The sequence below is a fragment of the Nycticebus coucang genome, chromosome 7, assembly GCF_027406575.1.
Source record: "Nycticebus coucang isolate mNycCou1 chromosome 7, mNycCou1.pri, whole genome shotgun sequence".
Classification (NCBI taxonomy): domain Eukaryota; kingdom Metazoa; phylum Chordata; class Mammalia; order Primates; family Lorisidae; genus Nycticebus; species Nycticebus coucang.
The window spans coordinates 9042801-9065690 of NC_069786.1; the positions used below are offsets into that span (position 1 = coordinate 9042801).

The following is a 22890-nucleotide window of genomic DNA, read 5'->3' on the forward strand; positions in this document are numbered from 1 at the left end:
CTTCAGGCCGTGGCCCGCCCGCCTCAGCTCCTCCTGCCTGCCCAGCCCACCCCGTCCAGGACAGACAGCCTGCTGCAAGCTGAGCCTGTCAGGGAGGAGTTCGGGCAGGGGGATGACCCCGAGGCAGGGCAGGGCCCCGGCATCCTGTGTGAAGGCATAGCCACTGCGCGGGGGGCTGGAGGCTCCTCTGTCCTCCCTTCCCTACAGTTATGCTGTAGGTGCCAGCGCAGTCACTGTCCCCAAATGCTGCTGTCCTCTGCTCCTGGATCCAGGATCCTCAGGAGCACAGCTTGGACTAGAGGTTGGAGCTGGGCATGGGCATCGTGCCCAGGGCATGGCAGTTCCTACCCCTGCCTGCCGGGAAGAGGGTGTTCCCAACACCCACCAGGAGGGTAGTCTGCCCACTACCTGGTGGTAATGGAGTATGGTGTCTGCGTTCACGTCCTTCCCCGGGACCACGTTGAGCCACAGTTTCCGCATGAAGTATACCTGGTAGGGGAGTGTCACGGGGGCCCCTGGGCAGGGGCAGCAGTCAGCTCTAAGCCTGTCCTGGCAGGCGTTGCTGGGCCTGCCTGGCTCCCTCCCTGTTCCCACCACCTCCCACTTGGAAAGCCCCCTTTCTTTCTTAGACCCCAAGTGGGGACCAGGCCCTTTCAGCCCTGTGTGGCTTTATCACCCTGCACTGAAGTTGTGGTATACCCTAACCCTATCCCTATACTCTGCTCAAGCTAGGAAGTTCTCAATGCCTAGTCCCAGGGCCTGGCGTCCCCACAACCCAAGGGACACCAGATACCAGGGAATGAATGAGTAAATGGGTTCAAGCCATGCAGGAGGTCACCCTGTCCAGAGAGGCTGACAACCCCACCTTGCCCTGTCCCAGCACCACAGGGACCCCCTTACCTTCTTTCTGGGGCTTATTCTTCTTCACCCAGTCAGACACCTGCCTCAAGGAGTCAAAGAAGAAGTCTTCCTCCTTCTGGCTGATGACCTGGGTTTGGGGAAGGCACAGGGAGGCAGCAGTGGGAGCAGCTGCTAGGGGACTGTCCCCCTGAGAGGGTGCTGTGGGGCTCAGGTCCAGCAACTGCCTGTGGCCTGGCAGGCTGGGGCAGCCCTTGCTTGGGGTCTGGTTGGAGTTAGGCTGAGTGTGGACCATTGGAGCTGAGACCCAGGCTCTAGCCCTGAAACTCTACCCTCTTTTGCCTGACAGAGTCAGCCAGGCAGCAAGGGTCCTAGGCCAGCACAGGTGCACTGGGCAGGCTGAGGTTTCCCCCACTGGAGAGCCCCACTGGCTGTGCCCCCACAGCCCAGGCACACCTTGTCTGCGATCTTGATGAAGAGGCTGCAGCCCTCCCAGGAGGCCAACTGCAGCCTGGTGCTGATGCTGTCACACACGTCCCTCACCCGTGTGTTGCTGCACACCTCCAGCATCTGGGCAGAAAGGCGGATAATGAGGCCCAGAGCCCAGCCTGGGACCAGAGTGCTCCCAGAGTGGCACTCTGGAGATGAGGCGCAACCTTAGAGGCCCTTTATAGCCTTGTGTTTTTGTTCCTTAATGAAACTTGAATTGGACGTGCTGTCCTGAGAGGGGCAAGCCTCCCCTCCACAGCCCACACCAGCACTGGCTGTCCAGGGCCCTGGGAGGCCTGGCCTTCTGAACTTGCCTTGAGAGCCCAGCCCCAGACTGTGGGAACTTCCCGTCACAGGGACTTGGCTCTAAAGGCCAACCTGCCATTGGGGAGCATATGAGGTGGTGTCGTCCTCCTTGGCCCCCTCGGCCTGCAGGCCTTTGCCACCTCTTGCCGAGGCTTTTGTATCACAGTGGGGTCCTGGTGGTATCCCCCCAACTTGTGCCCTCTGCCTTCTGCATAGCTATGCAGGTTCTGTGCGCAGGGTACACTTGACTCTGGCACCTGCTCACTGTACCCTGGCTTGGTCAGAAGCCCCCAGGGGCCTCCAGTCCCTGGGGCTCGACTTTACTGCCCACCCTTCTGACTTCCCGCCTGGAGTCCTCAACTCCCACCTTGGGACAGTCCCTACTTCCGAAGCACCTGAGGGCCAGTGGGGCCAGCATCCTAGGGGAGGAGGGAAGGAGAGAGGCAAAGGTGAGATGGCCCCCGGGAACCCCTAAACGGCTTTCTCTGGTGAGCAAAGAGCACACTGTGTGGGCAGGAGCGCTTCTCCACCTCCTGTGGGGACCAGGGCGGGGACTCACCTCACTGGTGTCATTGGGGAAGTAGACCTTGTGGCAGATGCGGGTGACATTCTGCTCAGCAGCCTCTACCTCCACCTGGTGTGGGGGCTGCTTCCGGGGCCCAGTCCTGAGGGGAACAGCATGTGCTGCAGGGACCCCCATTCCCGCCCACCCCCGGCCTCCCTGCCCACCCTAAACCATGTGCCAGAAATAAGAGGTGGAATAACCCCCGGACCATTTCTGGGATGGTCCCAGCCCCTCCCACTCCCCAGGGCCGCCCCTGCCTGGTGGGCTCTCACATGGCCCCAGAGGAGTGGGCCCATGAGGGCCACTCTGGGAAAGGCAGCAGGGACAGCCCAGGCTGTGATCTCCTCACACGACAGGGGCATTGGGCAGAGCCTCTCTGAGAGTGCCCACCTCCCTCCATGACCACAGCTTCCATGGACTCACAGCCACTCCTATAGTCAGCCTACCCTCCCCATAGGCACAGGAGGCCAAGCAGAGGCGGCGGCAGGGTGGGGTTGAAGGAAGACAGCCAAAGAAGAACTTTGTGATGTGGGAGGGATGAGGAAGATGCATGCGGACAGGGCAACGGGCCTCTAACCTCAGCCACTCGGGCTGCGCTGGGGCCTCTAGGTCAGGCTCTAGTTGTGCCCTGGGCTGGTAGTGGTGGGGCCGGGGGCTGGTAGCTATGCCAGAGCCTTCTGCCCAGGCCTCTCCACCAACCTGGGCCTCACCCTCCACTCTCCTCTCTGAGGCTCAGGACCTGGTCCTGCCTCCCCAAACTGATGCCAGCCTCTGGAGAGGCTGTTGGTGAGTGTTCCCTGGACCATGAGCACCTGGATGGTGGGGCCGGCCCTGCTGGAGGAGGGCTGATACTCAGGAGCGTGGAGGTAGTGCTTACCTCAGGACCCTCTGGATGCGGCGGCTGCAGTCGAGGGCCAGCAGCTTCCCCCTCCGTGTGTCTATGAACTTCTGGACGTGGGGCAGCAGCACCTTGCTGGGTTGGAAGGTGCCGGTGCAGAGCCACAGTAGCTGCCAGCCCCGGTCCTCGCTATGCCTGGGGGGGTGGCACCTGTCAGAGGGCTCCTGGGGGATGGCACCTGTCAGAGGCCTCCCATGGGGGGCCCAGGCCAGGCAGGGGCCTTGGGGAGAAGGGACGTGCGGGGGCCCAAGGAAGTGGACATAGGTGGGCACCATCAAGGCTGTGGGATGCCAGCCCACATCCAGCACCACTATGCCCATTTTGCCCATTTATACCCAGCACACTGAAGCTCAGAGAGGCCACAGCCCACTCGGGTCATACAGAGAGAGGGTGGGGGCAGGCAGGAGCCAGGGCAGAGCTATTCCCTCCTGCTCCAACCACCACCAGGTCATCAGCAGAGCAGACTATGACCACAGGTGCCCGGGCAGGGATTCAGTGCTATGAGCTTCCCATCCAAGCAGCAGCCCCAGCTTGGGGCTGGGATGAGGCCTGAGGGGCCCGCACCCTTGGCTCTGCGATCCCCAGCAAACCTGTTGGAGTTGTGGGTCAGCTGTTTCAGAATCTGGCAGTAGACCTCATCCTGTAGGGATGAGTCCTGCAGGGCCAATGAGAAGATCTGGTCCGTGAGCTCCAGGGTGGGCCAGACCTGCCGGGAGGGGTAGTCACCCATGTACCTGAGGATGGGTGTGGCCGTCAAGGACAATGACACTGGGGCGGCCTCAAGTTGACCAATGACTAGGCCAAGACTGACCCCAGCCCTGGCCCTGCTGTGAGCTGCCTGTGGGTGCTGCCTGGCACTCTATGAAGTGAACCCTGGCCCGCTCACGAACATCTGTGTCAGTGGGGCTGGCATGCAGCTGGGTGGCTTGGCTGGGGAAGGATATCCACAAAGGCCCGGCAGGCGATGTCCCGGAGGTCAACATTGGCATGAACGCGCTTGAGCAGTGGCTGCCGCAGTGGCTCAGGAGAAAAGGCCCATAGGTGGCCTCGGGTGCTGACCAGTGGCAGAACAGCTCTGCTTGCTGTCCCCTTCTCTGGAGCCCTGTCAGGGATGGAGGCTGGTGTGGACCCACCGCAAGGCCTTCCCTTCCTTCTCTGTCCACTGTCCAGCCTCCCAGGGGGGCTGTGGGAGGGCCAAGAGTGGCCCCTCCCTGTCAGAAACCCCAGGAAGACCTCTCTGCAGCCCTTGGTGGGTACAGGGGGGCAGGCACCTGAAGAACTCATAGGAAAACTCCTCCAGGGTGTGCAGCTTCTTTCTGGGCTGCTCCTCAGGCGGGGTCTCTGCAAGCTGCCCCTCCTGGGCTGCCAGCTTGCGCTTCTCTGGAGACATGGCCAGCAAGCTCTGGAGGGGCACAGTCCTGTGGGCACCCAGGAGCCTCTGCCCACCAGGCCCTTTTTCCTGTAGGCTCCTCCTAGCCTGGCTGCCTCAGTGACATGTAGGTGTCACATGCAGTGCTAGATAGTCCAAGGCCTCCCCACTCCCATGTCATCCACTGTGTGGCCCAACACCAGTACCTGTTTCCTCGGGATTAAGAGGGTTAGTGCCAATAGCTGTGGGGCCCACCTGGTCTGAGGGCCACCGCCACTCTGGGTTGGGGGGCACCTCTCACCCAGCTCTGTCCGCCTGTCTCTGGCTCAGGCCTCAGCACATACTCAGGGATGTCCTCTCAGGGCAGGGCACTCTTGGGCCCCCTTGGGTCAGGGTGCAAATGAGTGAGAGGCTGAGAGAGGCTTGGTATGTTTCCAGGACATACCATAAAGGGGAGAAGGGAGGGAGCACCCATTTATTGAGCACATAATGCCAAGTGCTAGGCTGGGCACTGTACACATGCTGTGCCAGCGCCACAAATCACCCTGGGGTTGACCTCATGCCCAGGCAGCCCTCCCAGCCCTCAGCTAGGTGGGCTGAAGGCGCCTGAGCTAGGCCCTCGACTGGGTGCCCGAGGGCTGCCCCCCATGCCTCTGGGTGCTTGGGTTGAGGACAGGTGAGCTTTTGAGTTACCAGCAGCTGTGCTGAGGGCTTGGCCACCATGGGGATGGTGTAGAGGCAGTCCATGGGCAGCAGCCCCGTATTGCCTGTCCTTTCATTATGGCCCAGCACCCAGTTCTCAGAGACCAGCAGTCCCTGCTTCTTTTTCAGGACCAACAAGTCCCCCTTCTTGAAGGCCAGGATGGTGGGATCATCTGCAAGGCCAGGGCACAGGGACAAAAAGGCCACCATTTGCCAAGGGCTTTACAAGGGCCAGAGGAGGCGCTGGGCTCTACTCACCTGCCCTCCACTGCTCACAGCCCACAGCCCACAGCCCACAGCCTGGCTCTCGAGAGAGCGCTGGCCTGCAGGGAACCTGTAGCCAAGAACTAGGCTCCCACCCCGCTGAATTTCATGACCTAGGCCAGCTAAGTCCCTCTCTGAGCCTCAGGTTCCACATCTGTGCAAGGGGCTAACTGAGTGGCTTCTGCAGCAGGGCAGTCCTGAGCAAGGCTGGTCTTGGGGGGCTTGAGACCACCTTTTTCAACTCTTAATTTTGTAGAAGAGGAAATAATGGCTGAGAGAGACAGGGCCTTGCCCCAAGCTGCCCCCCTTAGAGCTCTGAGACCCTCCTTCCCTCCCTCCCTCTGCTCACATTCCCAAGCCTCACTCCATGCCACACAGCTGCTCTCTGTGTGTGTGTGTGTGTGCCTGCTGCCTCCCCACAACCCCTGCACATGGGCCCTCGCCTCACCCCACCCAGCTGGGCACCTGTGGCCTTCCTGTCCTGCAGGGCCATGGCGAACACGGACCTCTCCTTCAGGCCCTCCAGGAACAGGGCCACCATCTCAGCGATGGCTACACTGCTGAGGGACAGAAGCTCATACTCCCCATGCAGAGTGGACAGCAGCAGCTTCTGGCTACCCTGGGCCTCCCTAGAAAGGAAGACAGTGTGAATGGGGCTCCCCCATCTCCCCCCCACCCCCCACTTTAGCACCTCCTGAGTCACAGACCAGGGAACAGAGAGGCTTTTCCAGGGCCGGGGCTAGGCCAGGCACCACTGTGAGCGGTGGCTGAGCTGGCCAGAGTGCAGAGCCCCTCAGGCCTGAGGCAGTGGGTGCCAGAGTGTGGGCAGCTCTGGGCAGGTAATGATGAGGCTGGAGTGCAGGGATACCACACAGACACCAGGGACATGGCAAAAAGAACATCAGAGCTGAGATGAGCTGCTGGCTTCACCATGTGCTGACTCTGACACCCTCGCCTCTGTGTGCCTCAGTTTACCCATCTGCAGAATGAGTGTGCAAGGAGTTCCACCAGCTCTTGCTCATGAGAAGGGAAGCAGCCTGCTGAGTGCACGCGTGCCAGAGACTGCAGGCCGCATGCCCACCCAAAGAGGGGTGGCCAGGGCAGTGCTCAGCCAGAGTGGTTAATGGGCAGTGCCACCTGGCACTGGAGGGGCTCCCAAGTCCAGCAGCTGCTGCACATATTGACCCCTGTTCCTCCAGCCCAGCTAAGCTCTGGGGACAACATACTACCTGCTTTTGTCTCTCCCCGATCCCACAGATGCAATAAACCAAGAACTCAGTTTGTGAGAAGATGTCTTCCCTTGGGCCCCCCACCTGTTGGTGGCCAGACCCATGACCTCTGGGAAGGAGAGTTCCAGCAGCATCTTCTCCCTCTGGTCCAGAAAGTATAGCCCCTTCCAGTTAACAGCCAAGATGAGCTGAGTCTTGGGCAGGCGGGGACCTGGGCAGGGGAGACAGCAGTGTCAAACTCATGCTGGGGTGACCAGCCCACATCTGACCCACCCCATCAGGTGCCATTACCAGAGAGCATGGTGACTTCAAAGAGCCGGGAGAAGAGCAGTGGCCACTGTAGACGGGCGGCATCCACCACCTGCCCCTGCACGGCCAGCCGCGTGGCTTGCGTCTGGGTATATGAGGCCTGAAGCGGGGGAGGGTGCAGAGTGCATCCCTCACGTCACTTCAGTTGCCCTGTCTCCCCTAGCTAGTCCCTCACCCAGGGCTCAGGGAGATGAGTTGGTGGATCATTCTGTGATGCTTCTACCTAAAGCAAGGCCAGCGCTTTAGGGATTCTCCAGGGATGCTCCCGGTAACTTTCTGGGCACTAGTGCAGCCCTGCTGAACCCCAGGAACCCTTTAGGAGGTGGTTTTGGGGAATAAGGAAGGCCTTCGCCTCTTTACTGGGGACCACAGTGTAGGGCGGAGCTTCATTTGTCTGTGGTGTGTGCTTGGGCCCGTGCTTGCCAACGCCTGCCTATGGGTCTGTGTCCTCCTCCGTGCGAGAGGGCCGCTGTGTCTCTGTGTCCTTGGTCCTCGCTCTGCCTTTCTTCTCTGGAGCTCTTCTTCAGCTCACTGAGGCCTCTCTCTGGAACCTCCACCTCATCTTTCCTGCTAGGTCCTCTTCTTCACTTTTCCTCCCCACCCCTTTCTGGACTCTTCCCCCCTTCTCTCCCACTCTGCTGCACCGTGTCCACAACTGGCTGTAACACCCAACTGAACTTGCTTTTCACTGTTTGTTGAAAAAAATGTTATTTCTCTCATTCTAACTTTTAAAAGTGGCTGAGTACCATTCACATACTGGCTTTGGGAATGTAAACAGACACCCTGCATCTGAAGAAAGATTTGGCAATATGCAATGTGCATCAGGCGGCGCCTGTAGCTCAGTAGGTAGGGTGCCGGCCACATACACCCAGGCTGGTGGGTTCCAACCCGGCCCGGGCCAGCTAAAAACAACACTGAAGCTGCAACCAAAAAACAGCCAGGCATTGTGCAAGGTGCCTGTAGTCCCAGCTACTTGGGAGGCTGAGGCAAGGGAATTGCTTAAGCCCAAGAGGTTGTGAGCTATGACGCCATGGCACTCTACCAAGGGCGACAGCTTGAGATTCTGTCTCCAAAAAAAAAAAAAGCAAAGAAATATGCAATGTGCATCAAATATGTACACATCCACACTCCAACCCACGAGTTCCCATGCACCCAGCAAGGGGACATAAAAAGGCCCAGGGGCAAGATGGGGCAATCTCCCCGGGCAGGACGGATGCTGAGTCTGTGGCACAGTGGACAGCAGCTGTGGCTGCCCTTTCATGCTGAGAGGCCATGGCCAGACTGGAAACTGCAGCACAGATCAGCACAGGGACCCACCCAAGATGCCTGCTTAGGAGGAAGAAGGTGGCACAGGCCTGCAATAAGGATTTGAACTTGAGTGGGACTGTTTGAACCTGAAAAGACAGGGCTATACTTACTTAACTGTCAAGGTCAAGCTTCTGATTCCCCAGTGGGTGGGGCTCATGGGAGGGAATCCATCCCTCTGCATACCTAGGGCCTCCTACCACCCCAAAGAGAGCTCAGGACTGGAGTGCTCAGACTGTACACAGGCTGACCTTGGAATGGACGGCAGTGACGAGACTAGTCCACTTCTCAGGGGGCTTGGTCCTGTACAGCTTGGGGGGCACACAGCTGGGCAGCAGCTCCTGGATAGCCTTGTCCTCCGCCAAGGCACCAAATTGCACATAGCAGTGCTGGGCCAGCAGCTCCACTAGCCCTTCCTCCTGCACAGCCAGGAGGGGGAGTTGAGTGAGCACTCACCCTTTCCCAGGACACTCTCACCGGTGCCCAGCTCTGGCCCCAGTGCAGCGGAGTGTGGCCAGCCTCCCTAACCTGCCACCTCCACTAGGCAGGAACTGCTCCTTCCCCAACTGAACCACCATGTGTCCTGCCTGGGCCCTGGTGCAGGCCTGCTCCTGTTGACAGGCTGGGAATCCCAGCAGCCTTGGCCTTGACAGGGAATGCTCCTCTCTTGAGTTCCTAGGTAGAACCTAGACACTGCTGCTCTGAGTGGGGAGAAGTGGGCATGGCATTTCCCTCTCAGAGCTCCAGTTCTCACTTGCCTAGGGAAACTAGTGGGCACCCCAGTGGGGCTTCCGCAGAGACTCAGCCAGGAGAAGTGTGTGTAAGAGACCCAAGCAGCCCATTCTCTCTATGAGACCAAAGCCTTCCAGGGCCTGCTGCCCCTGTGGCTCCCAGCTTGTACCTGTCCCAGGCCCCATCACAGCACCCTTCTGACTGAGCAAGAGATTTCCTGCAGGTGCACAGTTCCCCTCAATTCTTACCACTACCCTGTGAGAGCTCTCAGTCCTCTCTGCACATTCCAGATGAGGGCCTGAGGCTCACAGAGGTGATGGAAATTCCCAAGGTCATACTGCCAGTCAGTGGCAGAAGTGGGACTTGAAATCAGGTGTAGGGCTCCAAGGCCATGTTCCTGACCACCAGGCCTTGCTGCCCCATACACAGGGCTGGACTTGAACTCAGGTGTTAGGGCTCCAAGGCCATGTTCCCAACTATTAGGTTTTGCTGCCCCATACACAGGGCTGCAGTGGTGAGGCAAGTAGGCCTTCCCTGCCGGCTGCTGGTACCATGAAACCCAAAGGCTTGGGCAAACCCAAGATCCAATGGAAGATGAAGTGAAGGCTGGGCCTGGAAGGGGCTGCACCCCTGCACCCCATGACACCTTCCCTGCCCCCCTTCCTCTGCCTTCCATATTCTGTACTTTCTGATGCCAGCTGGGTTCATCCTCCAGGGGGTACTTCCTGATGGCGCAGCCCAGGCTGGACCTTGAATGTGGCTCTTCCTCAGGCCCTCTCACCTTCTCAAAGCTGTACTCGCCAGCCCAGACTCCATGGAGGACTTGGCGATAGATGAGCTTGGTGCTGATGGGGTCTTCCTGGGAGTCATGCCAGGGGGTGAAGAACTCCTTCCGGAAGTAGATGCGCCAGGGCGACTGGCGCTGGCTCTCACCCCTCTCCTGGGCCAGTTGCTCACACTGGGCGATGGCGTCCATCACATGGTCACGCCCACTGCCCAGGGACCAGAACTGAGGCCACAGTCAGGGGCAGCAGGGTTAGCGGCCACGGTCATTCCACTCATGGAGACACCTGCCCACCACTCCCTGTCACTCCTCCCTACAGCCCCTTCCCACAGGAGGCAGAGATGGGTGCTGGCTAATGGGTTGGGCTGTGGTATCTCGGTTGGCCAATGGGTGTGTGTCTGAGCGTGGGGATGTGGGTGTGGGCATAGGCGTGGGAGAGCTTGGGCGGGTGGGTGGCCTGCAAGTGGGCTATGCTCCTCTGTGTCTGCAGTGCTGGGTGTGAGGGAGGGTGGAGCAGGCGGTGGTGAAGGTGCCCGGTGTTGAGGGAGTGATGAGGTGTTGGGTCCAAGGTGCAGCTGCTGGGCTTTAATGTGAGGGTGGGCAGGAGGACAGGCTGCGGGCTGTGTGTGTGCGGGTACATCTTCGTGTGTTTGGTGGCTAGGAGGGCTGGTGGTGACCAGGCTGGCAAGGTGCGAGGGCTCGAGATTTCAGGTGCTCTGCCTGGGTGCTTGAGGGAGGCAAGCGACACCTGGTCGGTACCTTGTCGTACACAGCAACCTGGAGGGAGAAGCCCAGGTGGTCACTAAGGTCCTGTTTGTGGGCAATGTGCTGGCAGATTTCCTGTGACGTGGAAGCTGAGTCGACGGTGATGGTCAGGCTCTCCCCAGTCACCAAGGTGACTTGGATCGGGATGTGCTTCTTGGACTTGACGGCCTTGGGGACAGAGGGAGACTCAGGCCTGTGGGCTCAGCTGTGGAGCCCATGGACAGGAGGCTGGCCCTTATCCACCCCTCTCTCCCTGCCCTACTGCCCCTGCTTGGCCATCCCCAGTGGGGTCCCAAGGGCTCCCGGCTTGGCCACAGCTCAGGCCAATAGGGGTTTGCCACTGGAGAGGCTGCTGGGAGGGCCAGAGCAAGGCTAGCCACACACATCCAAGGATTTGGGTGCTTCTCCAAGTCTACCTCAGCAGCCCTGGGGTGGGGGCTGTAGCCTGTAGGACATCACAGCTCCATATATATATAATGTATAAATATAAATATATTAAATATGTATTTTAAATAATATAAAATATATATATATATTTTAAGACAGAGTCTCACTTTGTTGCCCTCAGTAGAGTGCTGTGGCATCACAGCTCACAGCAACCTCAAACTCTTAGGCTCAAGTGATTTTCTCACCTCGATCTCCAAAGTAGCTGGGACTACAGGCCCCTGCCACAACGCCCAACTGTTTTTTTTGTTGCAGTTGTCATTGTTTGTGGTATCTCGGCCTGGCCCAGGCCAGGCTCGAACCTGTTAGCCTCGGTGCATGTGTCTGGCGCCATAACCACTGTGGTATTGGTGCCGAGCCACAGCTCCACTTTTAGATGAGAACCCTGAGCTTTGACTCACAGAGGTGACCTGCATCTCCTGGGAGAGGGTACTGTGGGGTCACAGGGATGAGCACCTCCTTCCAGGCTGGGGCTGGGCCTAATCCACAGGTGGGGCAGGGTGCAGGGACCCCTCCATCCTGGCTGTTCTGAGTGACCCTTCCTGAGGAAGCCACAAGAACTCAAAGGTGACACAGCTGCCAAAGCAGAGTGAGGCTCACCTGCTTCCAACAGCAGCAGAACGACCAAGGAAAACAACCTTGGTGGGACCACTGCCTTCTTTACAAAGTCAAGCCATCAGAGGGATGACAGTGGAAGCAATTAGCACAGCACGATGCTGATGACAGGGTTAGATGAATCTTCCCTTAGTAGGGCCCTAAAAGAATGTGGGTCCAGAGGTGGGGGCATCTCTATGTCTGGACCATGACTGGGGAGACAGAGCATGAAGGGGAGGCTCCAGGGACCCTTACCCTCAGAGATAACCAGAGGAGACAGAGGAGCTGGGAGGACAAAGGTCCTACCCTAGAAGAAGGCACCCCACGAACTGTACTGGAGAGCCTGTGGCCTGCACTGCCCCTCACTGCCGACTCCCACCCCTGCCGGCCACTACCTGCAGCTCCAGCCAGGTGGGGGGCTCCGTGCGCACCCCGTTCGCGTAGGTGCGTCTCAGGCGCTCAGCACAGAAGGGTCCATAGCCTGCTGGCCCCCGATCAATGAAGTTCAGGAGATACTGGAGGGTGAGGAAGGAAGAAGGGAAGGTGCTGAGGGTGAAAGGCTGTTTCTACTCACTGCCCTCAGATTTTAGAAACTGTAATACTCAGTTTGTAAAGATGTGCTGAGATGAGCACGCTCATACCTTGCAAGGAGAAATACAGACTGGTGCACCTTGGAGGAGCGGTTTGGTAATATATTTTATTTCCTTGCTTATTTTTTATTTTTATTTCTTTGCTTTTTTTTTTTTTGAGGCAGAGTCCCACCCTATGCCCTGAGCAGAGTGTAGAGGCGTCATAGCTCACTGCAACCTCAGACTTGGGCTGTGAGCATCCCACTGCCTCAGCCTCCGGAACCCCCTGGGATTACAGGCGCTCACCACGGTGCCCAGCCGGGTTTTTCCATTTTTTTAGGAGTCAGGGTCTCACTCTCACTCAAACAAGTCTTGAACTCCTGAGCTCAAGCAATTCTCCCTCCTCAGCCTCCCACAGTGCTAGGATTACAGGCCCGAGCCACTGTGCCTGGCTTGACAATATAGATACAATTTTTTATTTTATTTTATTTTTTGTAGAGACAGAGTCTCACTTTATGGCCCTCGGGTAGAGTGCCGTGGCGTCACACAGCTCACAGCAACCTCCAACTCCTGGGCTTAGGCGATTCTCTTGCCTCAGCCTCCCAAGTAGCTGGGACTACAGGCACCTGCCACAATGCCCGGCTATTTTTTGGTTGCAGTTTGGCCGGGGCCAGGTTTGAACCCACCACCCTCGGTATATGGGGCCAGCGCCCTACCAACTGAGCCACAGCTGCCGCCATTGACAATATATTTTAAATAGTGCATAGTTTTAGAGCCCACGTGTTCTTTGGCCCAATAATTCAAACCTATCCTAAAGGTGGATATACACACATATATATTTTATCACAGTGGTATCTATGGTGACGAGTGACTGACTGAAGATGTCACTCATATCTATAAGCAGAACCAAAGGGACGTTAAACCTCTGAAGCCTGAGGCCTCCGGCATTCGGAAGCACCTGCTAACCCACCTCCCCTTCCAGGTCTCAGCCCATCTCCAGGAGGGGCCCACTCCCAGGACATCTGTCTTTTCAGGCCATGTTTCATCTACCATTTCATTTTGGGCTTGAGGAGCTACCCTGGAGCCTGAGCCGAAGTGAAAACTTCGGGGTGCCTGAGCTACCCTGAAGACCTGGTAGGGGCTGGAAGGAGCCAGAAGCAGTGTCATTTTATACAGATGGGGAAACTGAGGCTCAGAGCAACACAGCCACTGCTGCCTGTCTTGGCCTGCAGGGGCAGAACCGGGCCAAGCCTTGGGATTCTGGCACTGCCCCAGGCCCAGGGCCCACCAGGGCTCCAGTAGTAACCTGTCCCCTGTCCCCTGCCCCCGGGCCCCACCTTCATCAGCCTCTCCGAGGGCGGGAAGCAGCCCAGGCAGAGGCTAAGCAGGATCCAGCCCCGGGCCAGGCTGCTCTTTCTGAAGTTCTCCGAGAGCTGCTTGCAGATCTGGCAGTAAATCTCATCCCTAAAAGACACAGACCACCTGCTGAGAAGGCAGGCTGGGGACCAGGGGGGAGATGGAGTGCCTGGGCTCACAGTCCTGCTGCCTCACCAGGGTTCCGACGGTGGGGTGCCCTCAGCCCTCGGCTGCCCAGCTGCCTCATCTCCCAGGAATGCAGCTGCTGTCTTCTCAGGCTTGCCCCCTACTTGCTTCCCGTCTCACCCCAAGGCCTGGCCCTTGTCCTCCCTGTCCATCTCTGCCCTCAACACCACTGCCCGTGCTGCTGCCTCAGTCCTCCCTGCACTGGCCCTCGGTGGGTGTGGGGCAGCCCTCCGTGGCCACCCTTGGCATGACCTGCCTGCTCTGCTCCCCAACTCCACAGTTAGGACAAGCAGTGATTTCTCCCCCCCTGAACACAGATAGAAATGGGGACTTCACAGGAGAACCTCTCGCTCTCTCACCTCCTGACCCAGTCCTGTTTTCACAGCTCCTGGGCTGCCCCCCTCTGTCACCTCTTAATGAGGGACTCTCTTGGATCCTTTCTCACTAACTCCAGCCTCTATCATCTTAAAAATTATCCCATTACTGCCTCAAACTCCACATACGCAGAAGCCAGTACCTTCCCTCAATACTCATGGTGTGCTGATAAATGTTTACCACCCAACTCTCCCCAGAAAAAAACTCATTGCATTTACAGATTTCTGTGGTGCAAATGTCCCCACCAAGGCCAATTTCAAGCTGCCAACATGAGGACGCTGAACACAGAGCTGGGAAGACATGACGCAGCTGGCCACCAGGAGCCCAGCACGCGTCCTCTGTGCAGTCTACAGGCACCATCACTAACCGTTCACACAGACTGGAAATCTGCGGCCACTCCAGGCTCCTCACATCCCTGCATCCTCTAAATCCAATCAGCCACCGATTCTACCACTTCTATCCTGGGTGTTTTCTCGGTCCCCTCCCCCCAGGCCGCATCCTGCCGTGTTACTGCCGGGGCAACTACTTTGGAAATCAGATTATGATCACAGTCCTCTGCTGCTTAAAACTTTTCCTACTTCCCTTAGGGGAAAAATCGAATGCAGACTCCATGACCCAGCTGTGACAACCCCTTCAGGGTATTTTAAAAGTAACTTATTCACCCTTTCCCTCCCTGGTAAACACCCCAGAAGGGCATTAAGACTGCCCCTTCTTGGAGCCCCCACTGGGCCCGGAACATACTAAGACGCACATACTGTCTTGTGGCTCTCCTGGTTCTCTTGTGCCCCCACCCCCCCACCCCCCGACTACAGGGTAGGCTTCTCGGGGATAGACACGTCTTCATCTCTGCATGCTGACCCTGGCCCGAGTGGGTACTTAATAAGCATATGTGGAATGTGTGACAGATGTGGAACAGGACATTTCTTTTGGTCTCAGAATTTGGCTAAGATCTCTGAACCACGGAACAATGGATGCTAACATCCAACATTCTTGTAGAATTTGCTAAAAAATGGCAGAGCTTGTCCAGCTTCCATGTCACCTCCAGCCTGTGTACAGGAAGACAAGAAATTTGGAAGGTGATGCCTGGACAGGGACTTCATGGGAGCAGAGAGATCTGTAGCCCATTTCTACTTTCTGTAAGTGATGGGGCAGGGAGTGGGACTCCAGGAGAACTGCCAACAGGGATGGGGCTTGTCTGTCAGAGGTGAGACCCCCTCACTCCCTCCGGGAGGTACAATGTGACTAGAAGCCCACTGCCCTCCCTACAGAGCCCAAGAATGGAGCCTGGTGATAGCATCCTTGCTGGTGTTTGACTTATGTCCCTGAGCTGGGACTTCCATGAATAAAGCAACTAGTGTCCGCTTCCTCCTGGAGAACTCTGAACCCAGGGCAAGGTGGAGAGAGACGATTCAAGGGATGGGAACCGCATATGTGCTGTGTGGTCGGTAAAGTATGAAATTCCTGCTGGCCAAGAGGACGCTGGAGAAGGAGCTGGGCTTTAGCCATCTAGATGGGCTCCCACACAAGAGGGAAGTCCATAATTCCAAAAGCTTCCAGCAGTAAGAGGCCAGGGGAAGTTCCCCTGGGGGCTTGTGAGAGGCAGAGGCTCTCATGGGATCAGGAAGGATGTCACAGTTGCATACCACACTGTGGAGAGTGCCCATGGAGGTATCAAGGAGGCCCCAGCACACCTTGTTCTGATATATCCTTTATGCGTCTGCCATATTGGACAGTGTGGTGGCTCGTGAGGGGTTCTTCATGAGGGAACTACCAACAGAGCCAGATAACTTAGAATACTTGCCAGTTGGTGTCATGTAGGCAGCTAAATTTGAGTAGAAGCCTTGTAGTCTTACTGGGTTAAAGAATCTTCACATGGCGGGGCAGCTTCCGGTAGCTAAAGCTAAAATAACTGAACAGGGATTCCAGCTGCCACTCCACTCACCACATGGGAACATGGGAGATAGACTTTAAATTCAGCCAAGCTAATTGCCTGCCAAAACAAAAAGTCAATGCTCTTCAAAAGGCTAAAAATGCATCTGGAGTCTCTAAATATATCATCCTCAAGGTCCAGGATATAGTTCCAAACTACTAGTTTTGTGAGGAGATAACAGTCAAGCACCAGACCTGTAAGGAGACAGGAAGACGTGACCATCCTCAAGAAGAAGAGACGGTTAGTGAAGACTCACCTCGAGCTGTCCCAGATATTAGATTTGCAAAAAGGGTTTAAAAACTACTGCTCAAGGACAAAAGAAAACTATGCTTATAGTGAATGAACAACCAGGAAATCTTGGCAGAGAAACAGAAACAGAAATAGAATAAATACCCAAATGCAAATTTGTTTTTTTTTTTGAGACAAAGTCTCACTCTGTCACCTTGGGTAGAGAGATGTGGCGTCACAGCTCACGGCAACCTCACACTCTTGGGCTCAAATGATCCTCTTGCCTCAGCCTCATGAGTAGCTGGGACTACAGTTTCCCACCTAACATCTGGCTAATTTTTCCTATTTTTTTTTTTTTTTTTTGTAGAGACAGAGTTTCACTTTATTGCCCTCGGTAGAGTGCCGTTGGCATCATGCAGCTCACAGCAACTCCAACTCCTGGGCTTAGGTGATTCTCCTGCCTCAGCCTCCAAAGTAGCTGGGACTACAGGCACCCGCCACAATGCCTGGCTATTTTTTGGTTGCAGTTTGGCAGGGGCTGGGTTTGAACCCGCCACCCTCGGCATATGGGGCCGGCGCCCTGCTCACTGAGCCACAGGCGCTGCCCTAATTTTTCCTATTTTTAATAGAGACAGGGTTTCATTCTCCAAGTGCAAATTCTAAAACTAAAAAATAGAGTATTAGAAGTAAAAGATATGTTATATGGGTATAAGAGTAGGCTAGGGGGGTGGCACCTGTGGCTCAGTGGGTAGGGTGCCGGCCTCATATACTGAGGGTGGCGGGTTCAAACCTGGCCCCGGCCACACTACAACAAAAAAATAGGCGGATGTTGTGGTGGGCGCCTGTGGTCCCAGCTACTCGGGAGGCTGAGGCAAGAGAATCGCCTAAGCCCAGGAGTTGGAGCTTTCTGCGAGCTGTGTGATGCCACGGCATTCTACCAAGGGCAATAAAGTGAGACTCTGTCTCTACAAAAAAAAAAAAAGAATAGGTTAGGGAAGAGAGAGAAGGATCAGTGAATTTCAAGACAGATTAATAGAAATAGTCCAATCTAAAGAACAGAGGGAAAAAAAAGAAAAGATGACCCTCAGGGACCTGAGATATCAGAGCTTACAGAGGCTTAATTAGAGTTTGAAGGAAGAGAGAAGGAGGTAGAAAAAATATTTAAAGAAATAATGACCAAAAATTTCCCAAATCTAGTTTAAAATATTAACTTATAATAAGTGAACCCCTAAAATACAGTACTGTCTGTCCCTTGAAGCAGTATACAGTCGGCCCTCTGAATCTGTGGAGGCACGTTCTACCAATTCGACCAACTGTGGATGGAGAATACAGTATTCACAGTCTGACTGTATGTATTTTTTTTGCAGTTTTTGGCGGGGGCTGGGTTTGAACCCGCCACCTCTGGCATATGGGGCCGGTGCTCTACTCCTTTTAGCCACAGGCACACCCCTACTATATGTATTTTTTATAACAAGCATGAAACCCCAATTCCCATAAGGCAAATTGTATAAAAAGTAGAATATATATCATGTAAATGAGGAGCTTGCTCATTTACAGGATCCTGCACTAAAGCATGTTCTAAGTAATCCCCAGCCCATGATGAATCTGTTTTCCTAAAACTGAGTTTTTCTCATGGGTTTTCTTAATGCAGGGTGAGCAGAGAACCCTAGTGGCCACAGTATCTGCTGTCCTGAGACCTACCCTGCAGGCCCCAGGACAGAGATGTCTTGGAGGTGGGGAGGAGGCTGTGGCCCAAGGTTGAGAGCCCGGCTGTCAATGGGAGTGGGGTGTGGGGCACTGACCTGAGCCCAGGCCGCAGGAGGGCGTAGCCCACGATGAAGTGCACCTTCTCCAGGTTGGACATGGGGCTGTCTGCGACTAGGCCCCTGGGCTCCAATGTCTCCTCCCCAGTGTTCAGCTGGCTGGCCACCTTGAAGCCCAAAGATGGCTGTCAGGGCAGCTGTGATTCTCCCCATTTGCCAAGGAGGAAACTAGTGAGCAAGGAGGTAAGTGACAGCTTGGAGCCCTGCAGAGAGTAGGCTGAGATCCTGATCCCAGGGCTCACCTGGCCTGTGAGCCAGGAAGACCGCTTCAGCTTCATGGAGGAGATCTCCTTGGTTCCCTTGTCCCTGTGGCCGGGCCTCTGTGGAAGGGGACAGTTCAAGAATGACTGTGGCTTGGGTCTGAGGTAAGACTGGGCTTACCTCAATGCTGCTGACCCTGCAGCCAGGGGGTGAGTGTCTCTCTCACCCAGACATTTTCTGGCCTCAGCTATAGAGCACCAGAACCACACAAGCTTCGTAACACTCACAGGTCCACATTGCCACCCTCACTTCCAAAATAAGAGGCCCAGGGAAGGCAAGAGACTAGACAAAAGCCGCTCACCAGCCTTCTGGGAGGGGTTCGGCGCTGTTCTTCTGATTGCAAAGCTTGTTGCTTTCCCCATTTAAGAACTTAGAGGCAGGACTGGGTGTGAGCTCAGGTGCTTGGGACAGACCCAAGCCATGGCCCACCCTCAGTAAAAATTTGGCAGCTGGAACAGAGCAGGTGGGGTCTGCCAGGCAGAGGTCTGCAGGGGATCAGAAGAGCTGAGGCTCTGAGCTGGGGTCCAGACAAGGCAGGGATTGTCCCCCAGCCCTTAGGATCTGTCAGTCTCTTTAGGCAGATGCTAGACCTGCTTTGTCATAATGGGGTCATGGGAAGAATTTGTTGCCAAAATTGGAGCTGCGTGTGGGACTGGGCATGGGTTGAGATCAGCCTACTCCAGACCCAGGCACCAGCTTCTGGCGGGGGCAAATCTGGTCTGCCACATAGGGGTTGACTGTGAGACAACACAGTACCTGGTAAGCTGCATGAGGGTGGTGGGGTGGGCTTGGCTTACTGCCGTGTGTGTGGGACACAAAGCAGGTACTTAACAAACACACGTGGGAAGAAAAACCCAAGATCTGACCTCCAGGAAGCCAGTCCTGCCCCCGTCCACTCCCCAGAAGTGCAGGGTGGAAGGTCTGTCTCCCAGAGCCCTTTCCCTGAGCGGTTGCCATGCTGTGAGGATGCTCAGGCAGCTCACGGAGAGCTCCTCCCCTCCTCATGGAGAGGAATGGAGGCGTCCAGCCAACAGCCAAGTGAATGAGTCTCGGGAATGGACCCCTTCAACCCCAGGAGATGAATTGATGGAGCCTCATGACAGATCCTGAATGAGAACTTTCCCATTAAGCTGCTCCTAACCCTCAGAGACTGTGTGAGATAATAAATGTGTGCCATTTTAAGCTGCTAAATTTTGGGGTGATTTGTTAAACAGTAATAGATACCTCCCAATCTGAGGTATATGCCCTGCTGGAGCCCACAATTCCAGAGATCGAGGACTCGGGGCTTGGGCCCAGGTGACTGCCATGTACTTTCTGGACTGGGTTGGCCACGTGATTGGGTGTGCAGAGTCCTTGAGATTTCTACATAGTCTGCACACACAGGAACCCTCAGGCATCTGAGCTGGGTCCTACCCAGGGAACTGGTGTGTGGGGCAAGCATAGGCCCTGGCCTCTGCAGGGCCTGAGTGCTGTCACTGCTGCATAACTCCTTGGTTAGCTCCACCATGATTACAGCATAACACTGGGGTGTGGGAAGGACTTCTGACCAAAATGGGTATGAATGAACTCCCATCAGAGGGCAGGGTAGAGCTTAGGTCAAGAACATGGTCCTTGAATTCAGCAGAATGGATTCAAAGCCCAGGTCCTGCCCAACGTGTCCATTGTGATCTGCGGGCAAGTCATTTCACGTCCACATTTCTTGAGCTGTAAACAAACATAACAACCCCCACCTTGCAGCACTGGCCCACCTGGGGATTGGATGAAGAGAAGCAGCTGCCACATAGGCTGTCAGTCAATGATAACATCTGTCCTTATTACTGTTATACACATTTAAATCCAATTAAGTCAAAGCACAATAGGAGAGTCCAGGGGAATCTCTTCATTAATGATTATATAATTCAGAAATCTCACAAGTTTCCAAGTGCAAGACTGAAAGTTCACAGGTGCCCTGGCTTAGGGGCTGGGTTCAGCAGGTAGTGGCAATGGGAGGGTTCCTACACCTCACCTGCCCCCACTTCCTGCACAGCTTCCCAGGGCTGGGCCCTCCCTTACCTGCCACTCACCTGTGAAGACCTCCCTTGCTGCAGACTCTGGGCACTGCCCTCCCTGTCCAGCGTGTGGTGGAGCTGCTGTATCACCGAGCTGCCCTGGCTGCTCCTGGCATAGAGCACTGGCTCAGGGAGGTCACCCATGAACCTCAGGATGATGTTCCACACAGCCAGGGCGGCCTGGGGAATGAGACAGAGGCCCAGCTGGGACCCAGCTCCTAGCACTGGGGTCCCTTCCTTGTTTCCTCCAAACCACAGCTCAGACTCCGGGCTCTGGGAGTGTCCTGAGCCACTGGTTCTCCAGAAACCCAAGAACACCAGGTACCGAGCAGTCAGCATCGTTCTCATGGTAGAGCAGTGGGTATCGGAGGGGCCGCTGGATGTGTGTGTGGCTGGCTGACTTCTGGAAGTAAGTCACAGCAAACTTGGGGAACGTGTATTCGGCCAGGCCATCCACGTCCTCCTCAGGCTCCTCCAGCAGGGGGACCGTGTCCAGGTCAACCTCGGGGAGCTTCTGGGTCTTTGCTTCCAAATCCTGGGGATCAGCGAGAAAGAACATGGGTCAGCTGTCCTTTCAGATAGCAGCCAACTGGTCAGCTAACTTCCAACAGAGTGGGCATTGCTTGGGGGGCGGGCCCTGTAGAGCCTGAGAAGTGTCAGTCTGGCTCTTCACTGGGTACAGGGGCATCTGCCCATGTTCCCTGAATAGCCTGCACTGCAGACGGGGCTATACATGCCCCCATCCCCTCCCCACTACCCTCAGGGCAGGAGACGGAGCTCCTCTTGGCGGAGGTCCCAGTGCCGGCTGCCTGCTACACAAGGGAGGAGGCAGAGTGTAGTGTGGGTCCACAGAGGACAGCTGGGGTGCTGCTCCTCCCGCCTTCTGCCTTATGGTCACATTCAGCAGAAGGCAGCCCCAAGGCACTCAGGGGAGGGCTGGGGATGCTGCATGACAGACGGGACTTTGGGAGAGAAAAGGCTCTGGGAAGCACTGTAGTGGGAAGGGATCTGGCTGCAGAAACCCACATTTTCTCCCCTCTCCTTGCGGGACCGCGGGACCACACAGCTCGGGGCTGTGGCACCCACCTGGCCACTCCCAGGCAGCTCCCCCAGCTGCTGGGGGTTGGCTTCTCAAGGAGCCCCGACAGACTTGGAAACACAGGCTGGTCTCACCTTGAAGAGCGGTGAGGCCTGGCCCTCCTGTGCCCCAATCATGGCCGGGAGGAAGCCAAACACTTGCTCCACCATCTCTGTGTCGGTGATGGTGTCGTAGATGGACTTGCGCTTCTTGGTGGGGAGGGCACCTGGACTCTTCTGCTCTTCTGCTGCCGGGATGACCAGTGGTGCCTGCACACAGCCCTGGGGCGGAAGGTTAGCCATGGACCCAGCTCTGCCTACCTCACAGAGCAAGCACTTTCTGAAGCCAAGTAACCCTCATCCTGCCATCACTTGTCCAATCAATGTTTTGCTCTAAAATAATAGATTTTAACACCAAGAGTGACTAGAGATCAACCAGCCAAGGCTTTCCATTTCCCAGTGGAAATCAGAAGTCCAGAGAGGTGAGGTGCTGGCTTGTTCTCCCCCCTACATGGCCCCTAAGACACCACCTCAAATGCCAGGGACCCCCAGAACTGAGGTATAAAATGCAAGTGGATCTATCTTGGTGCTATCCCCTGTCCCCTGCTCCCTGTCCTCCCCGCTGCCCAGACACAGGGCAGTTCCCTTGTTATTTCTCTGTCCCCGGAGCTGTCATGCACAGGCCAACAACCAGGGCCTTTGCTCCCTCCATGGAAGGGTAGGCTCTCATAGCTCATCTGTCCTTCCTGGGGACCAACCATTCCTGCCCAAAAAATTACCCCTAAGGTGAAAGAGAAGAGAATAGGGAGATCACCCTCCAGGATCCAGGCTTAAGGTTGCCCTGCCCATCTGGTGCCTCTCCCATGCTATGTCCTGCAAGCTCTCACAGTGACCAAGGTTCCCTGGGTGGTGTGATGGGCTGCTGTAGTACTGACTTTGGCCAGAGACAGGAAAGAGCTGTCTCTTGTCTTTCTGCCCAGAAGGTGCCTCCTAATTTGCCCCCTGTATCCTTGTCATGTTCTTGAGTAATTGTTAACTTGAGGGTGAGGACTTTCCAAAGGGGCTTCTGGTAAGAGTGCCATTATGGCTGCCCACTCCTCCTGCCTTCCTTCGCCCACTTGGGCTGCTGCCAGCCCTACCTGCCCAAGAGGCTGGGTGACCACTTACACTGGCTTTCCGTTGCTGGAAGCTCCGCCGGGCAGCCATGCCTCTGGCATGGGCCTGAATGACCAGCACTGCCCTCTTCTTGGCTTGAACCTGCTGGCGCACCAGGTAGCCCCTGCAGAGGGCCTGCAACTGGACCACCCTCTGCCGCATGGCCTGGTATTGCCTGGCCAGCAGATGGCTCCGTGCAATGGCCTGCAGTCGCTCAAAGCCCACGAGGATCTGCAGAGGCAAGACAGAGGCCAGCTCCAGGGTGAGAA

General features: G+C 56.2%; 1 protein-coding gene across 4 annotated transcripts in view; it reads right to left on the bottom strand.

Moving 5' to 3' along the window:
• MYO7B (myosin VIIB) overlaps nucleotides 1–22890 on the bottom strand; it is a 91288-nt gene that overhangs the window by 2005 nt on the left and 66393 nt on the right. For 2 of the 4 annotated variants that reach the window (XM_053596816.1, XM_053596814.1), the window contains exons 21-43: nucleotides 22634–22852; nucleotides 21563–21736; nucleotides 20715–20924; nucleotides 20405–20569; nucleotides 18323–18400; nucleotides 18060–18187; nucleotides 13520–13646; nucleotides 12009–12128; nucleotides 10570–10743; nucleotides 9808–10035; nucleotides 8546–8713; nucleotides 6972–7089; nucleotides 6765–6891; nucleotides 5917–6080; nucleotides 5179–5360; nucleotides 4388–4518; nucleotides 4061–4218; nucleotides 3707–3860; nucleotides 3096–3251; nucleotides 2213–2318; nucleotides 1315–1428; nucleotides 901–988; nucleotides 409–515 (exon numbers count right to left, since the gene is read on the bottom strand). In XM_053596816.1, coding sequence (XP_053452791.1) covers nucleotides 409–515; nucleotides 901–988; nucleotides 1315–1428; nucleotides 2213–2318; nucleotides 3096–3251; nucleotides 3707–3860; nucleotides 4061–4218; nucleotides 4388–4518; nucleotides 5179–5360; nucleotides 5917–6080; nucleotides 6765–6891; nucleotides 6972–7089; nucleotides 8546–8713; nucleotides 9808–10035; nucleotides 10570–10743; nucleotides 12009–12128; nucleotides 13520–13646; nucleotides 18060–18187; nucleotides 18323–18400; nucleotides 20405–20569; nucleotides 20715–20924; nucleotides 21563–21736; nucleotides 22634–22852 — 3396 coding nt within the window. Of the gene's footprint in view, nucleotides 1–408; nucleotides 516–900; nucleotides 989–1314; nucleotides 1429–2212; nucleotides 2319–3095; nucleotides 3252–3706; nucleotides 3861–4060; nucleotides 4219–4387; nucleotides 4519–5178; nucleotides 5361–5916; nucleotides 6081–6764; nucleotides 6892–6971; nucleotides 7090–8545; nucleotides 8714–9807; nucleotides 10036–10569; nucleotides 10744–12008; nucleotides 12129–13519; nucleotides 13647–18059; nucleotides 18188–18322; nucleotides 18401–20404; nucleotides 20570–20714; nucleotides 20925–21562; nucleotides 21749–22633; nucleotides 22853–22890 lie in introns of all 4 variants that reach the window. The other 2 variants (XM_053596815.1, XM_053596813.1) reach the window with 1 other exon arrangement.